The 23,318-nt window shown below is 39.4% G+C and overlaps 1 protein-coding gene across 7 annotated transcripts in view; it reads right to left on the reverse strand.

Annotated features, from left to right (window-relative positions):
• Positions 1-23,318, reverse strand: part of LOC141999196 (ephrin type-A receptor 6) — an 817,098-nt gene that overhangs the window by 190,520 nt on the left and 603,260 nt on the right. For 6 of the 7 annotated variants that reach the window (XM_074972364.1, XM_074972372.1, XM_074972355.1 and 3 more), the window contains 3 exons: positions 21,174-21,282; positions 16,304-16,374; positions 14,285-14,410 (listed from right to left, as the gene is read on the reverse strand). The exons of the other annotated variant lie outside the window; for it this stretch is intronic. In XM_074972364.1, the coding sequence (XP_074828465.1) occupies positions 14,285-14,410; positions 16,304-16,374; positions 21,174-21,282 (306 nt within the window). The remainder of the gene's footprint in view (positions 1-14,284; positions 14,411-16,303; positions 16,375-21,173; positions 21,283-23,318) is intronic. 7 annotated transcript variants of the gene reach the window in all.

Raw genomic sequence — 23,318 nt, forward strand, 5'->3', positions numbered from 1 at the left:
TTGGTCAGAGGAGAGTAGTGTGTAGTGTTGTTTCCCATGCTTTATAAGTTCTGTGGATAGTGTGTCATCTGACATTTCATAAGTACATAATTCATTTAAAAATACTTAAATATCAAGAGTTGTTGTCCATAAGGCGTGAATGAATTTTAGTATCTTGAATGTTTTAGTTTCCACCTATAGAAGTAACTACAGACAAATGACAGACAAAGCAAATGGAAATTTTGGTGTATTGGCTGTATACCTTTCTGCAGTATATCTGATCTGGCTGAAATTGTGTTATCCACATATCTGCCCTAGTTGCACAGTTTTGAAGAGAAGGATTCAGATTTATCATCTGAACAGGAGCTGTTGCTGCCTGCTAAGGGATGAGTGGAATGACTTAGTAAGCATTTTAGCAAAGTCAACCATATTTATTGTAACTAAACGGCGTGGGAAAATATCTTGATAGTATCAACTTTCATGCAAATAAAATCCTGCCTGGTCTTAATATGGTGCATGGAGTCAGCCTAGCAAGAGCCAATAAGTATTATTTCTCTGGTACCTAGGGCTAGATTGTAGTTGCCCAGGTGAGTGAGCAGGAGTGCAATATGCAAGAAAACGACCTTGCCCATTTCATGATTCAAGTGCCGGTCCCAAGTCCGGATAAAAAATGAGGAGAGTTGGTTGATGGGGCGGCTTCCCGTCACTGTAAAAAAACCAAAACTTCTAGCTAGAGAAACTACTCACATAAACCAAAAATCACAGCCTGAGGAAGATAGAAAGCGTTCAGATGTGCATGTTACAGTGGATGATCAAATCCATCAGGAAGTCACCCACTCGATAGTCCAAATTCTGATGGCCAAAAAGAGTACATCCATAGCTACCTGGAATGTACAAACTCTAAATAGTGCAGGAAAATTAGCACAAGTAATCAAAGAAATGGACAGATATAAAATTGACATCCTAGCACTTTGTGAGGTTAGATGGAAAGATCAAGATATGGTAACATCTGGAGGAAAAAAATGTTATATTCAGGGGGAACCAAACATGAGAGAGGTGTAGGAATCATCATGAATAGTGCTGCAAAGAAATCACTTATGAATTGGCAGCCAATATTAGATAAGCGACTGGCATCCAGATTCCACTCTCAGCACATTAAGTGCACCATAGTCCAGGCATATGCTCCAACAAATGATGCAGATGAAGAGGATCAAGAGAGATTCTATACAGAATTGAATGATGTAATGAAAGAAATACCAAACCACGATCTTGTCCTGGTTATGGGAGATTTTAATGCCCAGATCGGAAATGAAAGAAGAGGTAGGGAAACAGTCATTGGCCCACATACAAATGGAACAACGACAGACCATGGCACAAGACTCCTTGAATTTTGTGCCGAAAACAATCTTAGCATCTGCAATTCTTTCTTCCAACATAAAACATACACAAAAAGACATGGATTTCACCAGACGGTTGTATACAAAATGAGATCAACTATATCTGTGTTAGTCAGAGGTGGAAAACATCAGTGTTAGACACAAGAGTATTCAGAGGAGCAGATATAGGGAGAAATCACCATTTGCTGAAAGCAAACATCAAATTGAAGTTCAAAGCGCTTAAAAAGAAAGAACAGACTCGGATTGTTCAATACACAGAAACTACAGGATTGTAGAATACGAAAAGAGTACCAGATAGAGGTCAAGAATAGGTTTGAGGCCCTTAAAGATCTTGAAGAAAACAAAGTGGAAGAATACTGGGATCTTTTCAAAACAGCGATGCTAGAAGCAGCTGAAAAGATAATTGGTAGAAAGAGAGGAAGCAATAAAGAACAGAAGAAGAAGAAACATGGAAAATTATAGACAAAAGAAGAAAACAAAAGGCTCTAGTACTACAACATGTGACTGAAGAAACAAAACAAACCTACAGGAACCTTGACAAAGCAGTAAAGAAACAATGCAAAAAAGATAAGCGAAATTGGACAGAAAGGCTAGTGAAGCTGAAGAAGCAGGGGAAAGAAACAATACAAAAACAGTCTACACAATCCTGAAACAGTTAACATGATATGGGTCAAAATTCAGAAGTGTCCCAGTGAAAGGGAAACAAGGAGAAATTTTGAAAACACAGGAGGAACAAGAAAATAGATGGGTGGAACACCTCAAAGAAGTGCGAAACCAACCAGATTTAATTACAAAACTGGAATTTAACAAGATAAACAATTAGACCTAGATACAGAAATAGCTGAGATAAAAATCGAAGTAGTAAAAAAAGCATTGCAGAAGCTGAAAAACAACAAGGCACCTGGTTTGGATGGCATTCATCCTGAGATGTTGAAATATGGAGGTGAAGATGTGGAATCAGTCATCTGTTCGCTGTGCAACAAAATACGGATGGAGGAGAAGGTGCCAGAAGAATGGATCCTCAGTATCATAATCAAGTTACCAAAGAAAGGTGATCTAAACAATTGTTCAAATTGGAGGGGAGTAACACTTCTATCTGTCACAGGAAAAGTATTAGCAGCAGTCCTCCTGAACAGGATGAAAAGAAAGATGGATACCATCCTATGTGAACAACAATCAGGATTTAGACAAAGGAGATCATGCACAGACACTATTTTCACCCTGAGACGGATTATTGAGAACACAATTGAATTCCGAGGAGTCTTGCCATCAATTTTGTGGAGTTTCAAAAGGCATTCAATAGTGTAAACAGAGAAACAATATGGAAAATTGTGGAACAATACGGAATTCCAACAAAATTAATTAACATTATAAAGGCATTCTATGCCAACTCAAAATGCAGCACTGAAATGGAAAATGGATTGAGTAAGCCATTCAGCATCAAGACAGGTGTAAGGCAGGGGTGCGTCCTGTCTCCTTTTTTGTTTATGCTAGTCATTGACTATAGAGTAAAACAATGCAACATATGGCCTAAAATGGAACAATTCAAGGCTATTTAATCTAGACTTTGCTGATGACATTGCTCTTATCAGTGAGGATGCCAATGGACTAAAAAATGCACAAACCAAGTAAAGGAAGTAATGGAGAAGACAGGTTTGCGATACAATGCAAAGAATTGTAAAGTCATGTTAATGGGGACTATAGGGACAGAAATCAAAATTGAAGAAGAGAAACTGGAGAAGCTGGACAATTTTACGTATCTTGGAAGTACCTTCAGCCAAGATGGTACTAGTTCCGAGGAAATAAGAAGAAGAATCGGGAAGGCAAACACTGCATTTGGAACACTCAAAAACATCTGGCAACTCAAAAACATCTCCCTCAAGACAAAGCTGAATGTGTACAAAGCAACTGTTATCACTATCACAACATATAGCAGTGAGACATGGCAACTTACCAAGAAATATATGCAAAAGCTGGTTGCATTTCATCACAAATGTCTGAGAAGAATATTGGGAATAACATATAGAGCTAGGAAGACGAATGAAGAAGTCAGAAAAATTACTGGACAAGGTACCGTCTCACAAATAATCTACAAAAGAAGACATCAGTGGCTGGGACATGTTCTGAGAATGCTTACCAAATACCGCCCTTGAATGGAAGCCAAAAAACACAAGAATAAAGAGAGGAAGACCGCAAATAACATGGAAATGAACAGTTCTGAACGACATCAAGCACCTTAACATGAAATGGGAAGATTTGGAGAGAAGGGCAGTTGACAGGCAAAGGATGGCAAATCTGGGTAGCCCAATGTGCAGCAAAGCACGGGATGGACTAAGGTCTAAGGTAAACTGGGTGTGAAAATATCTTGATAATATCAACTTTCATGCAAATAAAATCCTGCCTAGTCTTAATATGGTGCATGGAGTCAGCCTAGCAAGAGCCAATAAGTATTATTTCCCTGGTACCTAAGGCTAGATTGTGGTTGCCCAGTTGAGTGAGCAGGGTGCCATATGCAAGGAAACGACCCTGCCCATTTCATGATTCCGTGAGAGCAAATCACAGTAATAGTCTCTCTCTATTGAGCCTTCGCTCCCTTTGGGGAACATGTCACCCAGAAAGAAGAGGAGGTGATGCCATCCCCCACCCTTCCTCACTGGCCCAGGAACAGAGACAATTCACCAGGAAGGGAAGGGAGCATTCTGTGATATCCTAATGAAAAGTGCAGGCTCTGTACCTCTATCTACACCAAAAAGCCCAGGGAGATCTTGTTCCTCCTGAGACACAGCCTGAGGAAAACAATAGATAATATACATGTGAGCAGATGCTTCAGAGTCTTCATCCAGTCCTGTATTAGACAGACATGGGCTGGTGTGTCCTCAAAACCTGGGCTGTATCCCTCGGGGAACAAACCTGGGACATCTGCTTCAGAAATTCTGACCGCTGTCCCTACTCTCCTTCATAAATTGCAACATAGCCTAGTGAGGTTCTTCTGAGGCTGCAGCTGAAGGTTGTTGCTGCTGTTCCTGGTGTTCCTTTTCTCCCTCCTTTTGTATCTCTTTTGCAGAGGGATTTAAAAAATTACTCATAACTCATGATGCTATATATGAGCAGGTGCCATTATCAATGTGCTCCACAACAAAGTCCACATACTGTGTAAAGTCTAATCCATTCCCTTCCTGGAGTTTGGCTTTATTAGCAATAAGATAATGAAATTCAGCTGAAGCCTTCTCCCCAAGCTTGGCAGCTCCTCAGGTTGGTACATAAGGACTATTCAAACCACACCCTAGATTTTCACTCTCAAAAGAGCCTCTCTTTTCCTCTTTCTGAGTTGCTTGCTTCATTAAGTCAGCAGAACCCACTTACATCTTTCCTAGTAAATTAACATATGCTAACAGGCAAACACTGCCAGGCTTTTTAAGTACTGTACTGTAGGGAGCAATCCAGTATTGTCAAGACAATGGATAATATAACCTACGTGGTCTAATACTATGACCCAAATTGTGCCCAAAGATGACATTGTGCAACTCTGCCAACTTGACATATGAAGGCAGAACCTTCATCCTGAAGTTCTATCATCATTCCCAGCACTAGATGCTTTCAGAAGGAGGACTTAGAGGATCTACTTTAATTTCAGGCTGTTTCACTTTGAAGAGCCATCAGAAAGTGCTCTGAAGATAAGTCCTAGTGCAATTTAGCACTTCTGGATGCTTCACAGCTCCTCCATCCCTTCTTCAAAACAACGAGGCTGGGAAAAAAGATTCTGGAAGTTTAAATCTGCTACTACCTTTCTTTTGGCAATAGTCTGGGGAGTTGAGCTTTAGGCACAGCCTCATTCAGAAATGAAAACAATCAAAACACATAGCAAACTCACTACGCCTTTTATACAGTATTAGGGAACAGAATTCTTATCCAGTGATGGCTGTCTTGTACACACAGGGTGCAGTCTCATCTTTGGTTTTCAAAAATTATGCAAAAATAAAACAAATATGCTGTTTTGGTTGTGGCAAAATCTACTGAACTTGATCTTCATTGGCTAGTTGTTAAAATATCTAATAATAAATATTCAAGGATTATGTTCACATTCTGTTAAATGTACTGCTTTGCGTTTGCTGCTGTTGCTGTATGTTGAGGGGAAGAAAAGTTGTAAAGTTTTTTTAATTCCTCCCATTCTTCCTGAAGTCCACTGGTTTATATTGCCTTTCTTGGGAATGGGCATGACAGTGACTATTTCCATCCTAACCCCTTAATATCAGTCATAATTTTCCAAAACTTTCTTCTTTCAGGCTCAAATTTTCCATGTTTTGTGTCTACCAGAATATTTTATTTTATTGAAAATATGAGCATGAATAATTCAGGTAATATTGACTGGAGAATGAAAAAAATACTTCTCCTGGTTAAAACGACTTCTGTCTGTGTGTGAAGTTTTTTTTAAAACTGTACCAAAATGGCTGAGGTACCAAAATGGCTGGGGTAGAAATTTAAATTTGACATGGAAGCGTACCCCTTGCTGAGGAAAAGATGGTTTTGTGAATATTGATTTTGACTTACTTATGACCCCTTGAAACCTGCCCTCCAAGTATCAACGGTATATTTGGTATGGGCTTAAAAGCACTTTTTAGTAACCCTCAGAGCAAAGGATGGATGTGACTTATCCTACACACTTAGCTACTTTTGAGTATGTCTACACCTAGTGGTTCTCATCCTGCAGGCTGCTTGTGGCCCAATCAGCACATAGCTGCAGCCCATTTGACATCCCCAGGCCCATACAAATAGTAGATACACCGTGTGGATGCAGCCCACATAAAATAGAGAGCTACATATGTAGCCCATGATGGTAAACAGGTTGAGAACACAGGTCTGCACTGCAAAAAAAGATGTTTTCTTAACTTGGGCTAGACAATTTGTGTTAGTATATCAGTGAAGACACAGCAACTCAGCAGCTCAAGTTAAAGCCTATGAAGAGGCTTGGGTTTGAATTTGAGCTGCTAACTTGAGGTAAAAGCCGAGTTGCTGTGTCTTCATTGTCATTTTAATCCAAATTAACTAACTCAAGTTAAGATCCCACCTTTTTTGCAGTGTAGACATACCCTTAGTTAGTTAGTAAATGTGCACAGAGAATAAGGTATTTTCCACAGGACCCCTTACCTGATTCAGTGAACAGCAGGTAAGGTGGGCAACAAGGTACTTTCCATTGTGCATCTTAGCTCTCATACATCAAAACATTAAGTGTGTGCTTAACTTTATGTACTTAAATCCCATTTAAATCAATAGGTGCTTTGCTGAATAGGGGCTGGATAGACAACCATTTTCTTAAGTGCTTGGCTGAACTGGTCTCCTTATGAGGTGCATGGGATACACGGAGAGCAAAGGAAGGCTAAACTTTACCTACCCAATTAGCTAACTTGGTTAATTAGTACATGTGCACAGAAGATAAGATCTCTTGCCTGATTCAGGTTGTGTCTAACCAAATATTTCTGTGTTATGATTTTTTTCTATAAAACTGAACAAAAAACCTGTAAATACTGTAGCTAGGGCTGTACATGCAACTTTAATTCTACCCCACTGGACATGTGCTTTACAATATATGGTATAATTACACGATCACATATTGATTCTCAAAGACAATATGTTATCAGACAATTTACTTCTAGAACCATAGACACATAGCATTTTCTAATATTGTGTAGTTCTCTGTCATGTAATTCTGTGCTAGAGAGAGTTCATGAATGATATCTAACCAAATCCACATCTACAGTAAACAGTATGTAAAACATTGGAGATTAGATATAACAAGGAGAAAGTGATAATTTGCATGTAAGGAACACCGTGCTGGTGACTGAAAATAAATTATACTGTGTATAGTTGTTGACAAAATTATTAAAGAAAATACCATAGAATTAAAAGAAGTTATCAAAGTAAAATGCCTAAATCAATAAATGTATTCAGAACTCCTATGAGAATGAAATTAGTGTAAGACAAAAAGAATGGAAACATATTACAAGCTGCTACATGTTATTTTAGAAACTGTATGTGATCCTGTAATTAAGGACTTTATTGTAATGTATATGTGCAGTGGAGCTGAGTTAAAGATACTTGTGCAGCCTTTCTAGTAAAGTTAAGATTCTGTCACGGATATTTTTAGTAAAAGTCAGGAACAGGTCTTGGGCAATAAACAAAAATTCACCGAAGCCCATGATCTGTCCCTGACTTTTACTAAAAATACCCAGGGGGTGGGGGACAAATTGAGTGCTGCCAGGGGCTTGCAGCTGCTCCAGCGCTGCCACTGCTTCTGCGGCAGGGGCTGATCGCTGCAGCTCCTGCCCCAGGGGGGCTGACCCAACTTCGGCCTCTGCTCCGGCGGGCCCAGGGTCCGCTGCTCCGGCGGGCCCGGGGGCTGACCTCCAGTCAGCTATTCAGGCAGCCCCAGTGCGGACTGCCAGCTACTACTCCAATGGCCCTGGGGCTGACAGCTGCTTCAGGTGAGAAGAAGCCAAATTTTTTTTTTTTTTTACCATCTGACATCTTTCTAGTGGCCTGTAGTAATATTACCAATTGTGTGGTGCTTTACAAACATTAATTAATCTCCACAACATCTTAGTGAAGTAGGGAGGTATTATTATCCATATTTTACAAAATGGAGAAGACAACAAGTTTAAATGATTTGCGCAAGACCATACAAAGAATCAGTGTCAGAACTGGAATTAGAATTCTGGATTTTGTGGCTCCTATTCCTGTGTCTGCCAAAACCACCAGCACTGATACACTAAACTGTCTTAGTAGAAAAGCCAACAATTTGATAAGCAGAGAATGTAAACACTCTCCGTGCACGGTGAACAGTGAAAAAAATCACTCACACTTAAACCCTGTGTCGTATAGTCATCAAAATTTGAGTTAAAAAGAAAACAATCTTACAAGATTCTATCCATTAAATGTATTTAGTTTTGATGTATGGTCTCAGTCCATCTGTACTCAGAGGAGGAAAAATACCTTCCCATAATAAAGAACCCACTCAATCTCAACTAATGGAATTGTTCTGGAAAGAAAACTACCTAAACCATCCAGATTTTTTCCATGCTACCACAGATCTGAGCACCTCTCACTATCAGGAGCTCTTACTTTATCCAAGTTGTACCCCATTTACAGGGTGACCAGAAAGCAAGTGTGAAACACTGGGACAGGGGTTGGGGGGGGGGGTAATAGGAGCCTATATAAGAAAAAGACCCAAAAATCAGGACTCTCTCTATAAAATAGGGACATCTGGTCACCCTACCCATTTAGGACCTGGTGAAAGGACCCTTATCTTCACACAAGCTTTTCAATAATAAAAAAAGTGCAGAAAGGTAGCATTTTCCTGGATAATGAAATACAACACTTAAACACGGGGAGGGCAAAGAGGCAAAGCATCGATTCATTTCTGTGTGTTCAACAGAAGAGTGTCACATCTAAGTGTACTGGAGAGAAAAATGGCCAAATCTATGTAAAATACTTGTACGTTTTCATCTTTGGAGTGTAAGGGCAATACTCAAATAGGATATGAATAAATCACTGAATCTTGTTCTACTGTATAAAGAGAAGAGACTCTTAAGGAAAGACAAACCTATTAACATTTCCGAATTGTCATTGCATCTACCATTGTAGTATATCAATAAAACAATGAATGGAACTTTGCAGAAATAAATATTATAAACCACAGTTCTTCAAGCCAGACTCATAGTTCCCTTTGGGAAATGCTCATATTTTTGTGTCTGACAGTGTTAAGGAAAAGTTAGCACATGTGACTCCATTTTGGTTTGGGGCCCACCATTGTCTAAAAGCAAGCACATCATGCACCAGGAGGAGTGTTCCTTAGATACTGCATTCCTGTGTAACAACAGCGCAGATCTCATCAGGTTAACTGCTAGGAACTGAACCCAATTTCATCCTCTGTATTTTTTCAGTTGAGCTTCCCTCCACAGAGATTTTCAGAGTTTAATGGTATACAGGAGCATTATGGGCACAGCACCAAAGTCTCAACATTTTCCTATGTAGAAAAGTGTTTCTAGGAGCTCTCAATCACTCTGTCTGGTTGAGTGATTGAGCTCAGATCGGGAAATTTAACAGTATGCATTTCCCTCAAATAAAAGAATTTTCCAATTCCTTTCAAGTGCCTGACCTCTATACTTCTTAGAATCTGAGAGTTTGAACATAATTATGCCCTGCTCTGACTCATCTTTCTCTGGTGGAAACTTTCCAGATTAACAGCCTGTTTTTTTTTTTTCAGTGTAACATGAATCATCCACAATATTTTAAGATGTTCAGAGAAGATGAAGCTCTGCAAACATACTGTCATTGTCAGCTAGCTCAACACTATGACCTTCCTCCTTTTATTCATTAAAAATATATTCTGTAAGAAAAATTAATTGAATGTCTCTTGCAAGAAGTGCCATAAGGATTTAGCAGGTACTAAGATGATATTCACAAGACATCGTACATGCAATTCAGTTGGAACCAAAACATATATACATAAAGACAGATGTTCTAATTGTACGTTTGTCTATTTTGTATATATTTCACTCATGGCCTAATTTGTTCCTGTTGAAGTCAATGGGAAATTTGTAACTTCACTTGGAATAGGGCTGGGCACATGAATTTAAAATTCTTTGTTATACTACCCAATAAAGTATATGAGGTAACCCAAAGCCTATGCATTTAAAGACTTGTGTCCAACAAAAAAGCATCTTCTAGATAACATAAGACTTACATGCTGACACAGTAGAAGGCTGACTTATCCAAGGAAGTACCTAACTTAACCTAATACTTTTGTAATGAAGAGAGGCAAAAAACTATAAGTCATCATCATTTTACAGATGAGATAAACTAAAGCACAGAGAGGAAAAGTGACTCAGAGTTTGGATTAGAACTCAGGAGTTCCCATCTCTGAGGGTATGCCTACATTGCAAAAAAGACCCACAAGAGTGAGTCTGAGAGCCGAGGGCAACAGATTCAGGATAGCGGGGGTTGTGCTATGGGGCTAAAAATAGCAGTGTAGATATTCCCGCTCAGGCTGGCATGCCAGTAAAAGCTACAAGTGGTGGCTATCTATAGTCTGGAAGGGCTCTGTAACTAGGAAAGCTATATATCATATATTGAGCAGTTCTTTAAATATTTTTCATTGTGTTCATTTTACATACATTGACTCTCGGGTATCATTTCTGCAACCCTAACCAGACACTTTCCCAAATACATAAAAGAATAATACTGTTTTAAAAGACTTTAGTCCACTGCAGTGTCAATCTATGTTCCTGTGCAGGTGACTTATATTGAAGTGACCTTACACTTCCTACCCTTTTAACTAGCAGAGACTTTACAGACAGATTCTAATCTCAAATAAAAGGTGTACAGAATTGGGTAGCTCAGCGTCAGCTACAGTGCCTGAATGCTAATCTGCAGTAGCCTAATTGTTTATGAGTACCTTGGCAGAAGGCAGAGTGAGCCACTGCACAGGACACAGTACTAAGAGTTGGGAAATCTATGTTCCATTCCTAGCTCTCCTGAGTAATTTTAGGGCTGTCGGCCTGACATCAATCCCAGGCCAGATAATGGAGTGGCTATATAGGACTCGATTAATAAAGAACTAAAGAAGGCTAACATAATTAATGCAAATAAACATGGGTTTATGGAAAATAGATCCTGTCAAACTAACTTGATATCTTTTTTTGATGAGATTACAAATTTGATTGATAAAGGTAATGTTGATGTAATATACTCAGACTTCTGTAAGACGTTTGACTGGGCACAACATTTTGACTAAAAAAGTAGAATAATTTAAAATTAACAGACAAATTAAATGGATTAAAAACTGGTCAACTGATAGGTCTCAAAATGTAACTGTAAACAGGGAATAATCATTGAGTGGGTCTGCTTCCAGTGGGGTCCCGCAGTGATTGGTTCTTGGTCCTGTGCTATTTAACATCTTTATCAATGACCCTGGAAGAAAAAACAAAATCATCACTGCTAAAGTTTGCAGATGACTTTAAAAATTGTGGGAGTGGTAAATAATGAAGAGGCCAGGTCACTGAGGCAGAGCAATCTTGATTGCTTGGTAAACTGGGAGCAAGCAAACAATCTGTGTTTTAATATGGTTAAATGTATACATCTGGGAACAAAGAATGTAGGCCATATTTACAGGATGAGGGACTCTATTCCGGGAAGCAGTGACTATGAACATTTTTTGGCGGGGGTCATGGTGGATGATCAGCTAAACATAGCTCCCAGTGTGATGTTGTGAGCAAAAGGGCTAATGCAATGCTGGGATGCATAAACAAGAATCTTAAGTAAGAGTACAGAGGTTATTTTACCGTTATTTTTGGCACAGGAGCTCCACTGGTGCCCACAATTCAAAAAGGATGTTGATAAGTTGAAGATGGTTCATAGAAGAGCCAAAAGAATGATTAAAGGATTAGAAACAAGCCTTATAATGATAGATTCAAGGAGTTCAATCTATTTATCTTAACAAAGAGAAGGCTAAAGGGTGGCTTGATAACCGTCTATAAGTACCTAATAGGGGAACACATTTAATAAGGGGCTCTTCAATCTAGCAGAGAAAGTTATAAGACAATCCAATGGCTGCAATTTGAAGCTAGAGAATTCAGACCGGAAATAAAATGTAAATTTTTAATGGTGAGAGTAATTAACTATTGGAACAATTTACCAAAGATCATGGTGGATTCTGCATAACTGACAATGTTTAGATCAAGATTGGACATGTTTTTAAAAGTCTGCTCTAGGAATTATTTTAGGGAAGTTCTATGGCCTGTCTATACCTCAATGGTCCAGAATCAATTAAACTTGCTCAGGTAAAACTACATGAGTGGTAGTCCAGTTGTGGGGAAAGGACTGAAAACTCCCAGTGTAGACATACCCTTACTGCCTAGTTTTTCCATCTGTAAAATGAGGATAATAATACTTATCCACCTTAGTAAAATGAATTCATTTCTATGGGAGAAAAAACATTCTGCTAAGTGCTAAGGTGCTCAGGTTAGCCTTATGTGGCTAAGGTTAGCCTTCTGTCTTAGATGTACCTGTGGAGGACTGTTTCTCACCTAGTTCCATTAATATCTGTTGTACATCCACATCCCCCATCAAAAATTTGATGCAGTTTCATGGCAGTACATACCATATAGATGAAAAGAAGCTGTGCAACGCTTTCACAACAAAACCACTAAATTGGAAGAATATCATCTACCTGGATTTGGGTCAGATTTTGCAAACTTTTCAGTGAACCTGGACTGAGTTGTGAACAAAGCATGGTGAGATGATGATTTCATTTGGAAAAAAAGGGTGGGATTTTCAAAAAGCATGTAAGAGAGTTAGGAGCATGAATCCCATTGAGCTTCAACTGAGTTGTGCTCTTCATATCTTTAGGCATTTTGGAAAATCCCATCCCATATGAACCTCAGCGCATGGTGTCAGCCTGAAATCAGACGACACTGTAATCTTGGCTGAATTTCAGTTTGCATTTTGAAGTGAAACTAAAGGCATGAAAGTCAACATGAAATGAAATCAGAAAAGAAAATTCAACAAAACTTCACGTGCAATAAAACTAGCACATTCTGCGCATCTTGACAAGTTTTGGGACTATCTTTCCAAGGCCAACTAAGAATTAGACCATTTAGAAAAAAATGTAGAATTTAAAATAAATGAGCATGTTTGTGTGAACAATAAGTGGAAACATTCCAAAACCCTGGGCTCTGTTTTTATAGTCTTCATAGAGATTTTGCTGTATTCTGCACACTCTCAAAGAAAGAAAATAAAGGTTTTATGATTCTGGAAGAGAAGATAGATTTAACTCTGTCAGTCAAAAGCCTTGTGTTCATGAATCTTCTGAAAGACAGACTCAGAGGGAATTCTGAAAGAGGTGTGAGGAAAATTAACCTTTGCAAAAATAACAAAAATAGTGCAAACTGTATTCGCATACTGGCAGTACTTGGCAAACTGAATATCATTTGGGATATATCTAATCTAGGTCAGATGACAGAGCAAAATGTGGCCTCAGTGACACATAGTTTGCCAAACAGCATTGATTTTGTTTTTTTCCTGTTACTTGGTGAATGTAATACTTACTTTTTCCATACCTACTTGTCCTACAGTGTCCCTTTTAATAGGAATAGGTTATCTTCATGCCTCTGTTTGCATTTTCTTGGAGTCTGTCTGTCTGGATATGGAAATAAAGACAGGCACCACTAGATTTATCTGTCAATCTTCCCCACCAGACCAGGTAGGAACCCTTTTTTATTTGTCTTTTAATTAAACTTTAGAATACAGCAAAATATTTGCAAAGACTATACATCTGTCACAATCTTTTCTTACAAATGTTCAGCCACCCATCCCTAAAGTCAGAGTGTACTGCTCTCTGAAGACTCAACAACCCTAGATAACCCTAGCCAACTTATGGAGGGAGGATTGAACTTCTACTTGCAGTGTTTGCTGTCCTCCCTCCACTGTATAGCAAAGAAGAATCCCAGGACTGGCCTCCAACTTTCAGTGGAGAAGCTAAGAGACGCAGATTACCACTGCCATCAATCTGGACTCTTCTTCTGGAGGCAGCGCAATGACCTTTATCATCCACACTTTCCTGGTCTTGAGGGAGCAACTAGTTCCCATTTTATTCTTCTGGACTCTTCAAAAGAATGGGTAGCCCGTCCATTTTTCTATAGCAGCAGGACAGGAAAGACTTCTATTGCCATTCCTGCTGCACCTTTAGCACTGTGGGTGAGAGCTGTCCCAGAGTGTCCTTGCCTGTTGGGAAACTCTGCCCACATTTGATACAGTATTTGATTACCACCATATGACTTCAAGTTGAGTAAGGCAGTTTCCCTATGTCTAGGGGAGACAATTATTAATATTTTTGTAAGCCTGCATGCTTTTACCTGCCCCTATAACTCTCTCAATACGAATTCTTGAAGGATCTATCTCCTTTGCAAACTCATGGACAGCAAGAGATGGGTCTTCATATGTGTCTGGATCAATATACGTTTTTATTCCTGGGAAGCGCACTGGAAAGAAAGGAAGATTTTACTTATGTTTTAGTCAAAAATCCTTCAACACACATTCCCATGCTATAACCAATATTAACTTTAAAAAATGCAGTGAACAGATGGTTCAGTGCATTAGTGATGGGATATTAAGCCTTTCATATTTAAGATGACAGACACAATCTGGACTAGGTCAATAGTGACTGAAAATTATTAGCAACCGATTGCTAATTACATTGTAGCCTATGTAAAATGAATGGGTGGCCAAACATGTACAACAGTTGGCGTGCTTGTTGGCAGCTTTAGAGCTGACAGAGATTGAACTAATATGGAAGTAACAATACCCTCCCCACATAGAGGTGGTCTTTCTACGTGGGCTTGAGCGACACTGGAGAAGTAGGGCAGCATGCGTGGAAGTTTATATTTGGATTAATAGATGACTTCAGTCTCCAGTTCTGCTAATCCAATACCTTGCACCATCATGAATATTCATTCATTCAAAGATAAAGACCTCCATCCCCGAACTTCCTTCCTGCTTTCCAAAGGGTGGTTTATAATTTGGGGCCTGATTCTGCTACCCTTACGTAAAGTACTACATTACCAGGCAAGCAGTATAGTAAATATTCAGTGGGATTATGAGTAAGATAAGTGGAAGAATTGGGCACTTTAGTAAATAAGATGATAAAATTAAGGAAGGTTATAATTAACTGTGCATATATGAATCCTTCAATTGAATACTCAGCCCCTATTCTTCAGATTTGGAGATGATTTAATTAATTTAAAGATAATTTGTTGCATTGGGAAAAAGTAGCTCTTCAGCAGAAAAATATTGAATCTCCATTTTAGTATTTCATGTAATACTACTATACATCATCAGTATCAATGATTTTGATACTGTTAACACATGTGGAAGGCAGTGTATTACCATTAAGGAAGACCGTACCAATATGGAAACACTGGAAATGGTAAATACACAGATAGAATACTGTTAATGTTTATTTTTGGCACATCCAATTTGTCATGTTTCCCAGTAGAAGTGGGAAACCACCACAAAGAGAATGGTTACTTGCCCTATAGGAACTATGGTTTTTTGAGATCTATTGCCCATAGAGATTCCACCTTTGTTGCACATGTGCCCCAGGTGTGCAAGATCAGATTCTTTTGGGCTAGCAGTATCCATTGGGGCAGTACCTGCACCTCAGTACCCCTGTGCCCCTGCACCTCAGAGCATAAACGGTAGAGTAGGCCCAACTGCTCCATAGTTCCTTCATCAATATAGAATCCCAAAAGAGAAGGACTGAGCAGTAATGGGGAAGGAGGGCAGGTTGTGAAATCTGTGTTGATAACACACCTCAAACAACCACAGCTACTATAGGGTAGAATAACTGTGCTTTTCTCAGTGATTGTCCACACAGATTTCACTCGGACTGACTAACAAGCAGTAGTCTATTTGCATGGAGGTGGGTATGAGGAGTCTACTTGAACAATGACCGCAGGACTGCACTGCTAATCAAAAGTGTCCGATCTCACGCATGTAAGCTGTATGCACCACAGGAGCAGAATCTATTGATAATCACTTCATAAAGAATAATATAATACAGAGCAGTTGTGAATTCACAGGCAAGCCTGGAAAACTGACAAAAAAGTGTTAACGTTGAAATCCAAAAGGCGATGGACCTTTTCCCTTGCAAACTTGCTCAGTAGAATAAATGCAAGTTTTTCAGTCAACTTTTGCAAAGAGGCTACACAGATAATAAGAGAGGCCTTGATCCTACAGTGTGGGTCTCCACAAACTAAGGGGTTTTTCCACATGGATTAAATTACAGGGTCAGGGTAAAAATGTATAGAGAAAACACATAACTTTCATTGAAAATGCGACACAGGCATTAAATAACACGATGTTGTATTACTTACAATGTCCATTTTGCAAATGAGCCCTTCTTTTTTCTTCAGACTTCATTTTGGCCTTTATGTACCACTGGCATCTTTTTAAAGAGCAAACAGTTTTAGTTAAAATGGTTATCATACACAGAATAAATGCACTTTAAGTTTTCTATTGAGGTTCATGACATCATAAGCTACTTTGATTACAAGGTCTACCTATTCTGAATTCACAGAGATTTATAGATAACAAATTTTTGAAAGATTATATCTTATGAGCAACTACAAAAAAGCAACATATAAAAATATAATGTGGTTGGGGTGATTAATAGTGAAATGAACTATACTGAAATTCAAATCAGACACAATAAAATCCAAACTTTTCAAGTTTAGCTCAACCCAGATATTGAATTTCCAGGTTTGTATTTATCTTTAGTTTTGTCTACAAACAGCAACAGAAAACCCTTGCAATTTGGTGATAAATTATTGAATTTAGCCTCTCTCATGCTATGCCTTTGTGTTTTTGTATGTTGATTTGTACATTTTAAACCTGATCGTATTATCTTTAATGTCCTGTGGGTTAAAGCAGCTCACTTTTTCTATATAGAGGTAATAGATTCTATGACACTATTGGGCTTCATGAAGGATAAAACTGTTTTTCCATGTCAGAACCACACATTTTCTCTAATTAGCCTCTGCTCCAATCTCTGCATTCATTATTTTGTCACCTCTGTGAAGATGTTAGTGAATAAACAACATACAACCAGCTGTGTGAGTGTAACAATTAACTATATGTCTGAATGTATTTATATCAAACTACAAACTCCATTTTGTTTTGTGAGCAACATTGGGTTGTGTGGCTGTACTCTGCCTGTTGTCTTTTTGCCTCAATCTTGGACTGGAATTCCAAGGGTGTTGACAAGCGAAGTTGACAAGTGAAGACAAGTGAGTGAGAAGACAGAAGAGTGAGTAAGGATTGTTAAACATGACTGACTTTGTCCTGTGCAGCATACCCATTACGTTGCAGAGGATGGCCTATCTGCAAGAAAAGAGTTTGCATCTAGTCTGGACCTCAGGTGGATTGTAACCAAGCAAAGGATTCCCTGATGGGGACCTTGATAACCTAAGGAAGGCTTTGAGGCTGGCCTGGAAGATTACCTGTTAGAAGGGACTGGAAAGTACAAAAGGACACGTTCTTCTCTTGGTAGCTCTCTCTCACCAACCAGAAGAAGGGAAGACTGGACAGGACGAGCAGGGACAGTAAATCCCAAAGGCCACCTTGGAGCAGTGAGGACACTGGAGGGAGGGTATTTGTGCAAAGATGTTTATTATTTTTGCATGGATCTGTATGTCTTGCATGCTTTCTCTGTGACAAAAGGTGTGGGTATTTAGAAATCTCTCTGCAGAGTCTCTTCCTTACATTGTCACATAGCTCCAAAGAGGGAAACCGTAAATTAGTAGGTCCACAGTTTAGGTGGAACTTTGAGAGCATGTAACAGCTACTGAGGAAGCTCGAGAGAGCTGGCACTGGTTTCAGGATGTAGGTAATTGGACCACAGTGTTCTCACTGCCAAGAGTGGGAGCAGACATGGCATCTGCACCTGGAGTTTATGCCTAGACACCTGGAGCCTGAGAGACAGTGCCTCAATTCTGTTGAGCCCAAGCAAGTCAAGAGCACATGGGACCAAAGGTTTGCATCCAGTATCAAGGGCACACTCAGCTGAACCACTTTCACTTTAGGGGTTGCAGCATCATTCAAGTTTGGTCTGGCGGTCTCTCCATTGTGACAGAGGATCTGTCGGGCAAATTGCAGTAAGTGGTACTGTGATCTCATGAAGTCAGTAGCAATCCCACTCCATTTGGGGGCTCTCTTTTCCCCTCCCTGGGTAGCCCTTTTTTCTCTCCATGGGTGGTGCTGCCCCTGACAATGGTATGCACCATGTGTAACATGCAAATGGTGGTGAGCGCCACTGTCCATTGCAACAGCCTAGTACATGTCCAGCAGAGAGAGCTCACCTGGGTTGTAACAGCGAGTCTCTCTCTCAGTTTTGACATGTTTTTATTATTGGTAGTTTAGGACAAAACACTGAGGACTAATTTCTCTAATGATCAAAATAAATCATACCAGGCTTTAATGCTGCGTTCCCTGGAATTTAGCCAACCATCCCCCATAATTTTTGTGGCTCTAAGTCACTGCATCTTTCATTTTAATATCTGAAACTGATGGAAATGCTTCCTATTTGCTCTTAGTGGATAATCATTCACTGAAGTACACAAGCAGGTGCTTATCTCACCATGCCTCTTCAATATAAATAGACTCATCAGCAGCCTTGTGATTCGACAGTCCATCAAATTGCTAATTCTAAATAGTGAAGCAGAACACATCTGTAGGGTACCAATCCAATCTTTCACACTGAAATTTGCCTCAAATCCTATAGTAAATTGAGTATTTATTCGAAATTTTCTCACTCTGTCTTCAGAGAATAATTTCTAATGAATACTCTCTTATCACTGTGTTTAAGAGATACTTCAAAATGAATCCATATCTTATGTAATTGAAAAGTTCCATTCAGTAAGGTGTTAGAAAGCTAAAAGAACCTCTGATGTTTGTAACACTAGCAAAGAGAAAGAATGAAAGTAGGAAGAATTCAAGAATATCCACACCAATACTAATCTTATTCCGTTACTGAGTTCCTTTTAAGTGAGGCATTCACATTATTTTTTAGGAATTTCACTTGATGATTCTACGTAATAATTTCTTTCAAAATTTTCCTGTCTTTGTTGGCCGAATCCATCTTTATTTCCAGTGAAATAATATATTTTCCAGTATTTAAAGCAGTAGCTACTAGTAGAGATCTCTGCTTACACTCTTAATATTGAATTTGTCACATTTAGTCTTTGAAGTTAACTTCTCCCATTTATCTTAATGGAATGTTAATACCTACTGGTTCTACTGTTTTTTAGTCTGTCATGTTACACGCTTCACAAGAGAGCAGTGCACTAATTCACATAATGACGGATATATTCACATTCAGGAGGGCTAGAACTTCATCTGTCAACCAAATGAAAGCTTAGATTCTAAAGAAGAGTGCAAATACGGGGTTCAGTTCCACGCAATTCATAGATTCCCCCTTCCTCCCGAACACCAGGTGGGACACAGAGGGAGAAACTCAACAACAATCCCTCTTTGGAGATACTTCCACTTCATTATGTTGTGTGGGGGAATGGAGTCCAGGGTTTGTGCATACACAATCCCTCCCCATGAAACAGGCTGTGGAACCCCTAACTCCCAAAGAGAACAAAAGAACCTCTCTGTGGAGTCTCCTGGATCTACAGTTGGACAGTTGAATCTGTACAGAAGCCTCATGCCTCTAGAGAAGCTCTGTCTCCCTGAGACTTTTCTTGTTTTCTAGAGAAGCTCCATGACCAGTGACTCCCACTGGCTGTAGGGATCCCAGGCACAAAAGGGAGTGGGAACACACTGTCTTTTCCTTGGAAACTGAAACAGGTACAGGGGGGAGGTGATGTCTGTCCACCTGGCCCTCTCCTTTCTTGGGTGTCTTACTCATTTCTTGTGAAACCTTGGAGTGAGAGAGAGGCCACATGTTGGGGCCCAGGGAAGGTGGAGCTGGGGAAGAGGTCGAGTCCATTCTTCCACATGGGAAGGGGAGACTGCTGCATGGATATTCCTTGTGGAAGATCTGAGACACATGATTCCCCACGCTGGCAGGGAGCCAGGTTCTGATCTCAGTTACATCTGTGCAAAATGGTAGTAACTCCACTGAGGTTATATGGATTTACTCCAGATTTACATTTGTGTAAGGAAGAGCACAATCTGGCCAATAGAATAAAAGCAACTCCTCATCCAATTAACACAGTGTCAGTATTAGACCGTGATCATCATATCAAGTGAAGCAAGCTGAACAGTCAGTATAGTATTACAAGGAAGGAAATGGAAATGGAATAAGAGAGTCATTGGATAAGTCCTAATAGGTCATCTAGTGCATCTCCTGCTAATGCATCAATGTTTGCTGAAGTAGATTTAATAGGGCTTTGTTCAGTCTAATTTTAAAAATCCCAAGCAAATAGGACTCTCACCACTTCCTTTGGGGAGACTATTCTACAGTCTAATTAGTATTACTCTTAGTATGTTAATTCTAATGGTTTTCGATTAACTTTTCCTTTACTTAAGTTGATCACATTTCTTAGTTGTCCTTCCTCTGCTTCTGGTACCACTTTCCTGATCTGTACTTAGATTAGTAAAACCATGATTCTATCACTAGACTGGACTGTTTTCATAAACAAGATATATAAAAAAATCAAACATTGATCAGGCAATAGATTTCAATAAGCATATTTTCTCTTTGTGTATTTCAATTGCTACATCTATTGTTGGATATGTATTTTTTTAAAAGTGTAATACAGAAAGCGGCTACTAAAATAGGTTAATAGAGTACGCACTATTGCTAACTGCAAGCATACCAAATAATGAGTCAAGTCCCCCCACAATCATGAGATTGGCTTAAAATCATGAGATTTAAAAATAAATACATTTGGGATTCTTTTTATTTGCCTTCTGGTTTCCGAACCCTTAGGGTGTACTTGGATCATGTTTTCAAGCTTTTCTCGGCAAGGAAGGCTAGAAAAAATGAAAGCGGCAATTCTCACCTAATCACATGACTCTAGGAGTGGAGCTTTAAACAAAACACTAAGTATTAGAAGATTCTCACTAAAATTGGAAGAGCTGGCAACACTCAATAAGGTGACATTTACTCCATGACAACTGGACTGCACAAGGCCCTATTTGCCACATAAGCTGTGGACTAATGATTTAACTAATATGAGCCCACTCACTGGGATGAATTTCACCATATGTGAACTAGTACAGTGTAATATGAATTACCTCCCAGTGATTAGGAAGAACAGAGTGAGGATAACCAGGAGAGTGAATCCACCAACCGCAGCAGTGGCAATTACAAGAATCTGCCCCTGCTCCGCAGCTATATCAGAAGCTGAAACAGAAACACAGAGAAGAGGGGTTAAAGTTTCAATGAGTGGGATACATGCAGAAAGGATCATAATATTCCACCAGCCTAATGCCTGGTTACTCTATGAGAGCTGAAAGTTGCAATGATTTCTCTGGTGGTTAAGGAGGGCAGTGGGTGGAATTTGCCAATGGAGGGAAGGAGAGGAGGTCAATGGGCAGGTAGTTAGTTCTGTGCACTATTCCTGAAGATGGGGAGGCGGTTTTGACAGAGAGAGATTAAAGAGGTACATGGGAAGTGCACAAACATTTTCTCCTCTGTTATTTGGTCCTGAAACTTCTGCTCCTGCCTGCCAAAGCTTACAAATTACAGTCAACATAGCTGGGATAGCCAGCCCCTGGAGCTATCAGCTCATAAAAATAGCCAATAATTATGAAATTTAAAATTGAACCTGATTTTCAAACCTACACTGCATTGTCCTGTAATTATCCATATAGCTTGCACGTACACTACCACATGCAGATGTCTAGACAGACTCTCCATCTAGCAATATGTAGATGAAGCAGTGTGCATGCAAAGTGCACAGTTGCACACACAACTATAGTGTGAAAATCAGGCCCCATATTTAAAAGAGCCCAATGCTCTACTATACTAGATAATTGTAATAATAATAGTAATAAGATAATAGTAAAAAAAATGCGTTGTGTTCTTTCCAAACACAAGAAAATAAAACTCATGAAGTGGAATTGGTTTATAAGGGTTTTGGCAAAGCAATTATATTCAAATATTTTAAAAATATATTTAAAATCCTAAATGGTTTGTGGCCTTGCTATATGAATAAACTGCCACTTGTTTTATATTCTGTCGCAGTTGCTAAGATCAGCTGTGGTTTCTTGAGTATAAGCTTTACAGGATGATCAGATGAAGGCCTATGGAATTCTCAGACTCTTGCAATTTGCCAGGGTCCAAGTTTAGCAGACTTCAAGACACATGGACCACACATTTATATAGTCAGCTTAATACTAAGCCCAATTCTGCATTCATTCTGTGGGCAAATCTCCCAGTATTGTATGGATAATAAGGACTATTCAACTGAGCCCCAAAGAAGGCAGAGACAAGACTCTTATTTAGCATGTGGGTGTTTCTTTGCAGCACAGGCTCTTCAGGCTGCTAAAATATGTGTACAGCTTTAACTATCAGGTGCTTTGGTGAAAGGCACCTGTAGCGGAACTTGATCCTTATCCTGCCTTTTTGCACTCCAGAAGCCAGCTCTGACTCTAATGGCTGTGTATGCACTGTACCATTTGAGTTCCTTCCACCAACATCTTTATACAACAGTACTGTTTACAATATCCCCTTTGCTTCAGTCCTCCCTTCAGGACCACAGAGAAGCAGTCTCCCTTCCCTGAGACCTCTGTGAGATTGGACTCAGCTAGCCCTGTCTCTCTCTCTTCACCTGGCACTTCCTTCCACTGCCTTTTTATCAGTCTTGAGCTGATGGGCTAATTGGCTCATTAGCTCATCCAGACCATCAGTCTGATTCACTAATTACCTATAATAATCCCAATCAGTTTTCTTCAGGGGAACTAATGGGTGTCAGAGTGATCCCAGTGCAGGCTCATCTGTTAACTCCCTCCCTCTATCCAAGCAACAAAAAATGTTGTTCTCAAGATTTGTCTGTTCTTATCACTTTCTCCAACAAACATTGGGTCTAAGCAAATCACCTGAAAATATTGCCTCTGCGAGTCTGATCCTATTATTATTATTAATATTAAACATTTATATTGCAGTAGTGCCTAGAGGCCAGTCCAAGGCCTCAGTCTATTAGATGCTCTATGAATGAGAGGATTTGGCTCTGTTGTCTCTGTCTCTCTTGCTCTGTAATCCTGAGGGTCTTTATCTGCCCCTAATTCTATGTGACAGTTATCACCTTCCAGTACATTTCCATCTGTTATCTATTTGTTAGTTTCTATGAGATATGTAGTATTTTGAGAATTAAGAACAGGGACCCTATTGGGGCCCTCTGACAGTGGTAGAAATATAGTACTGGGTGTTTTAGCTGA

This window comes from Natator depressus, chromosome 1 (genome assembly GCF_965152275.1).
Source record: "Natator depressus isolate rNatDep1 chromosome 1, rNatDep2.hap1, whole genome shotgun sequence".
NCBI lineage: Eukaryota > Metazoa > Chordata > Testudines > Cheloniidae > Natator > Natator depressus.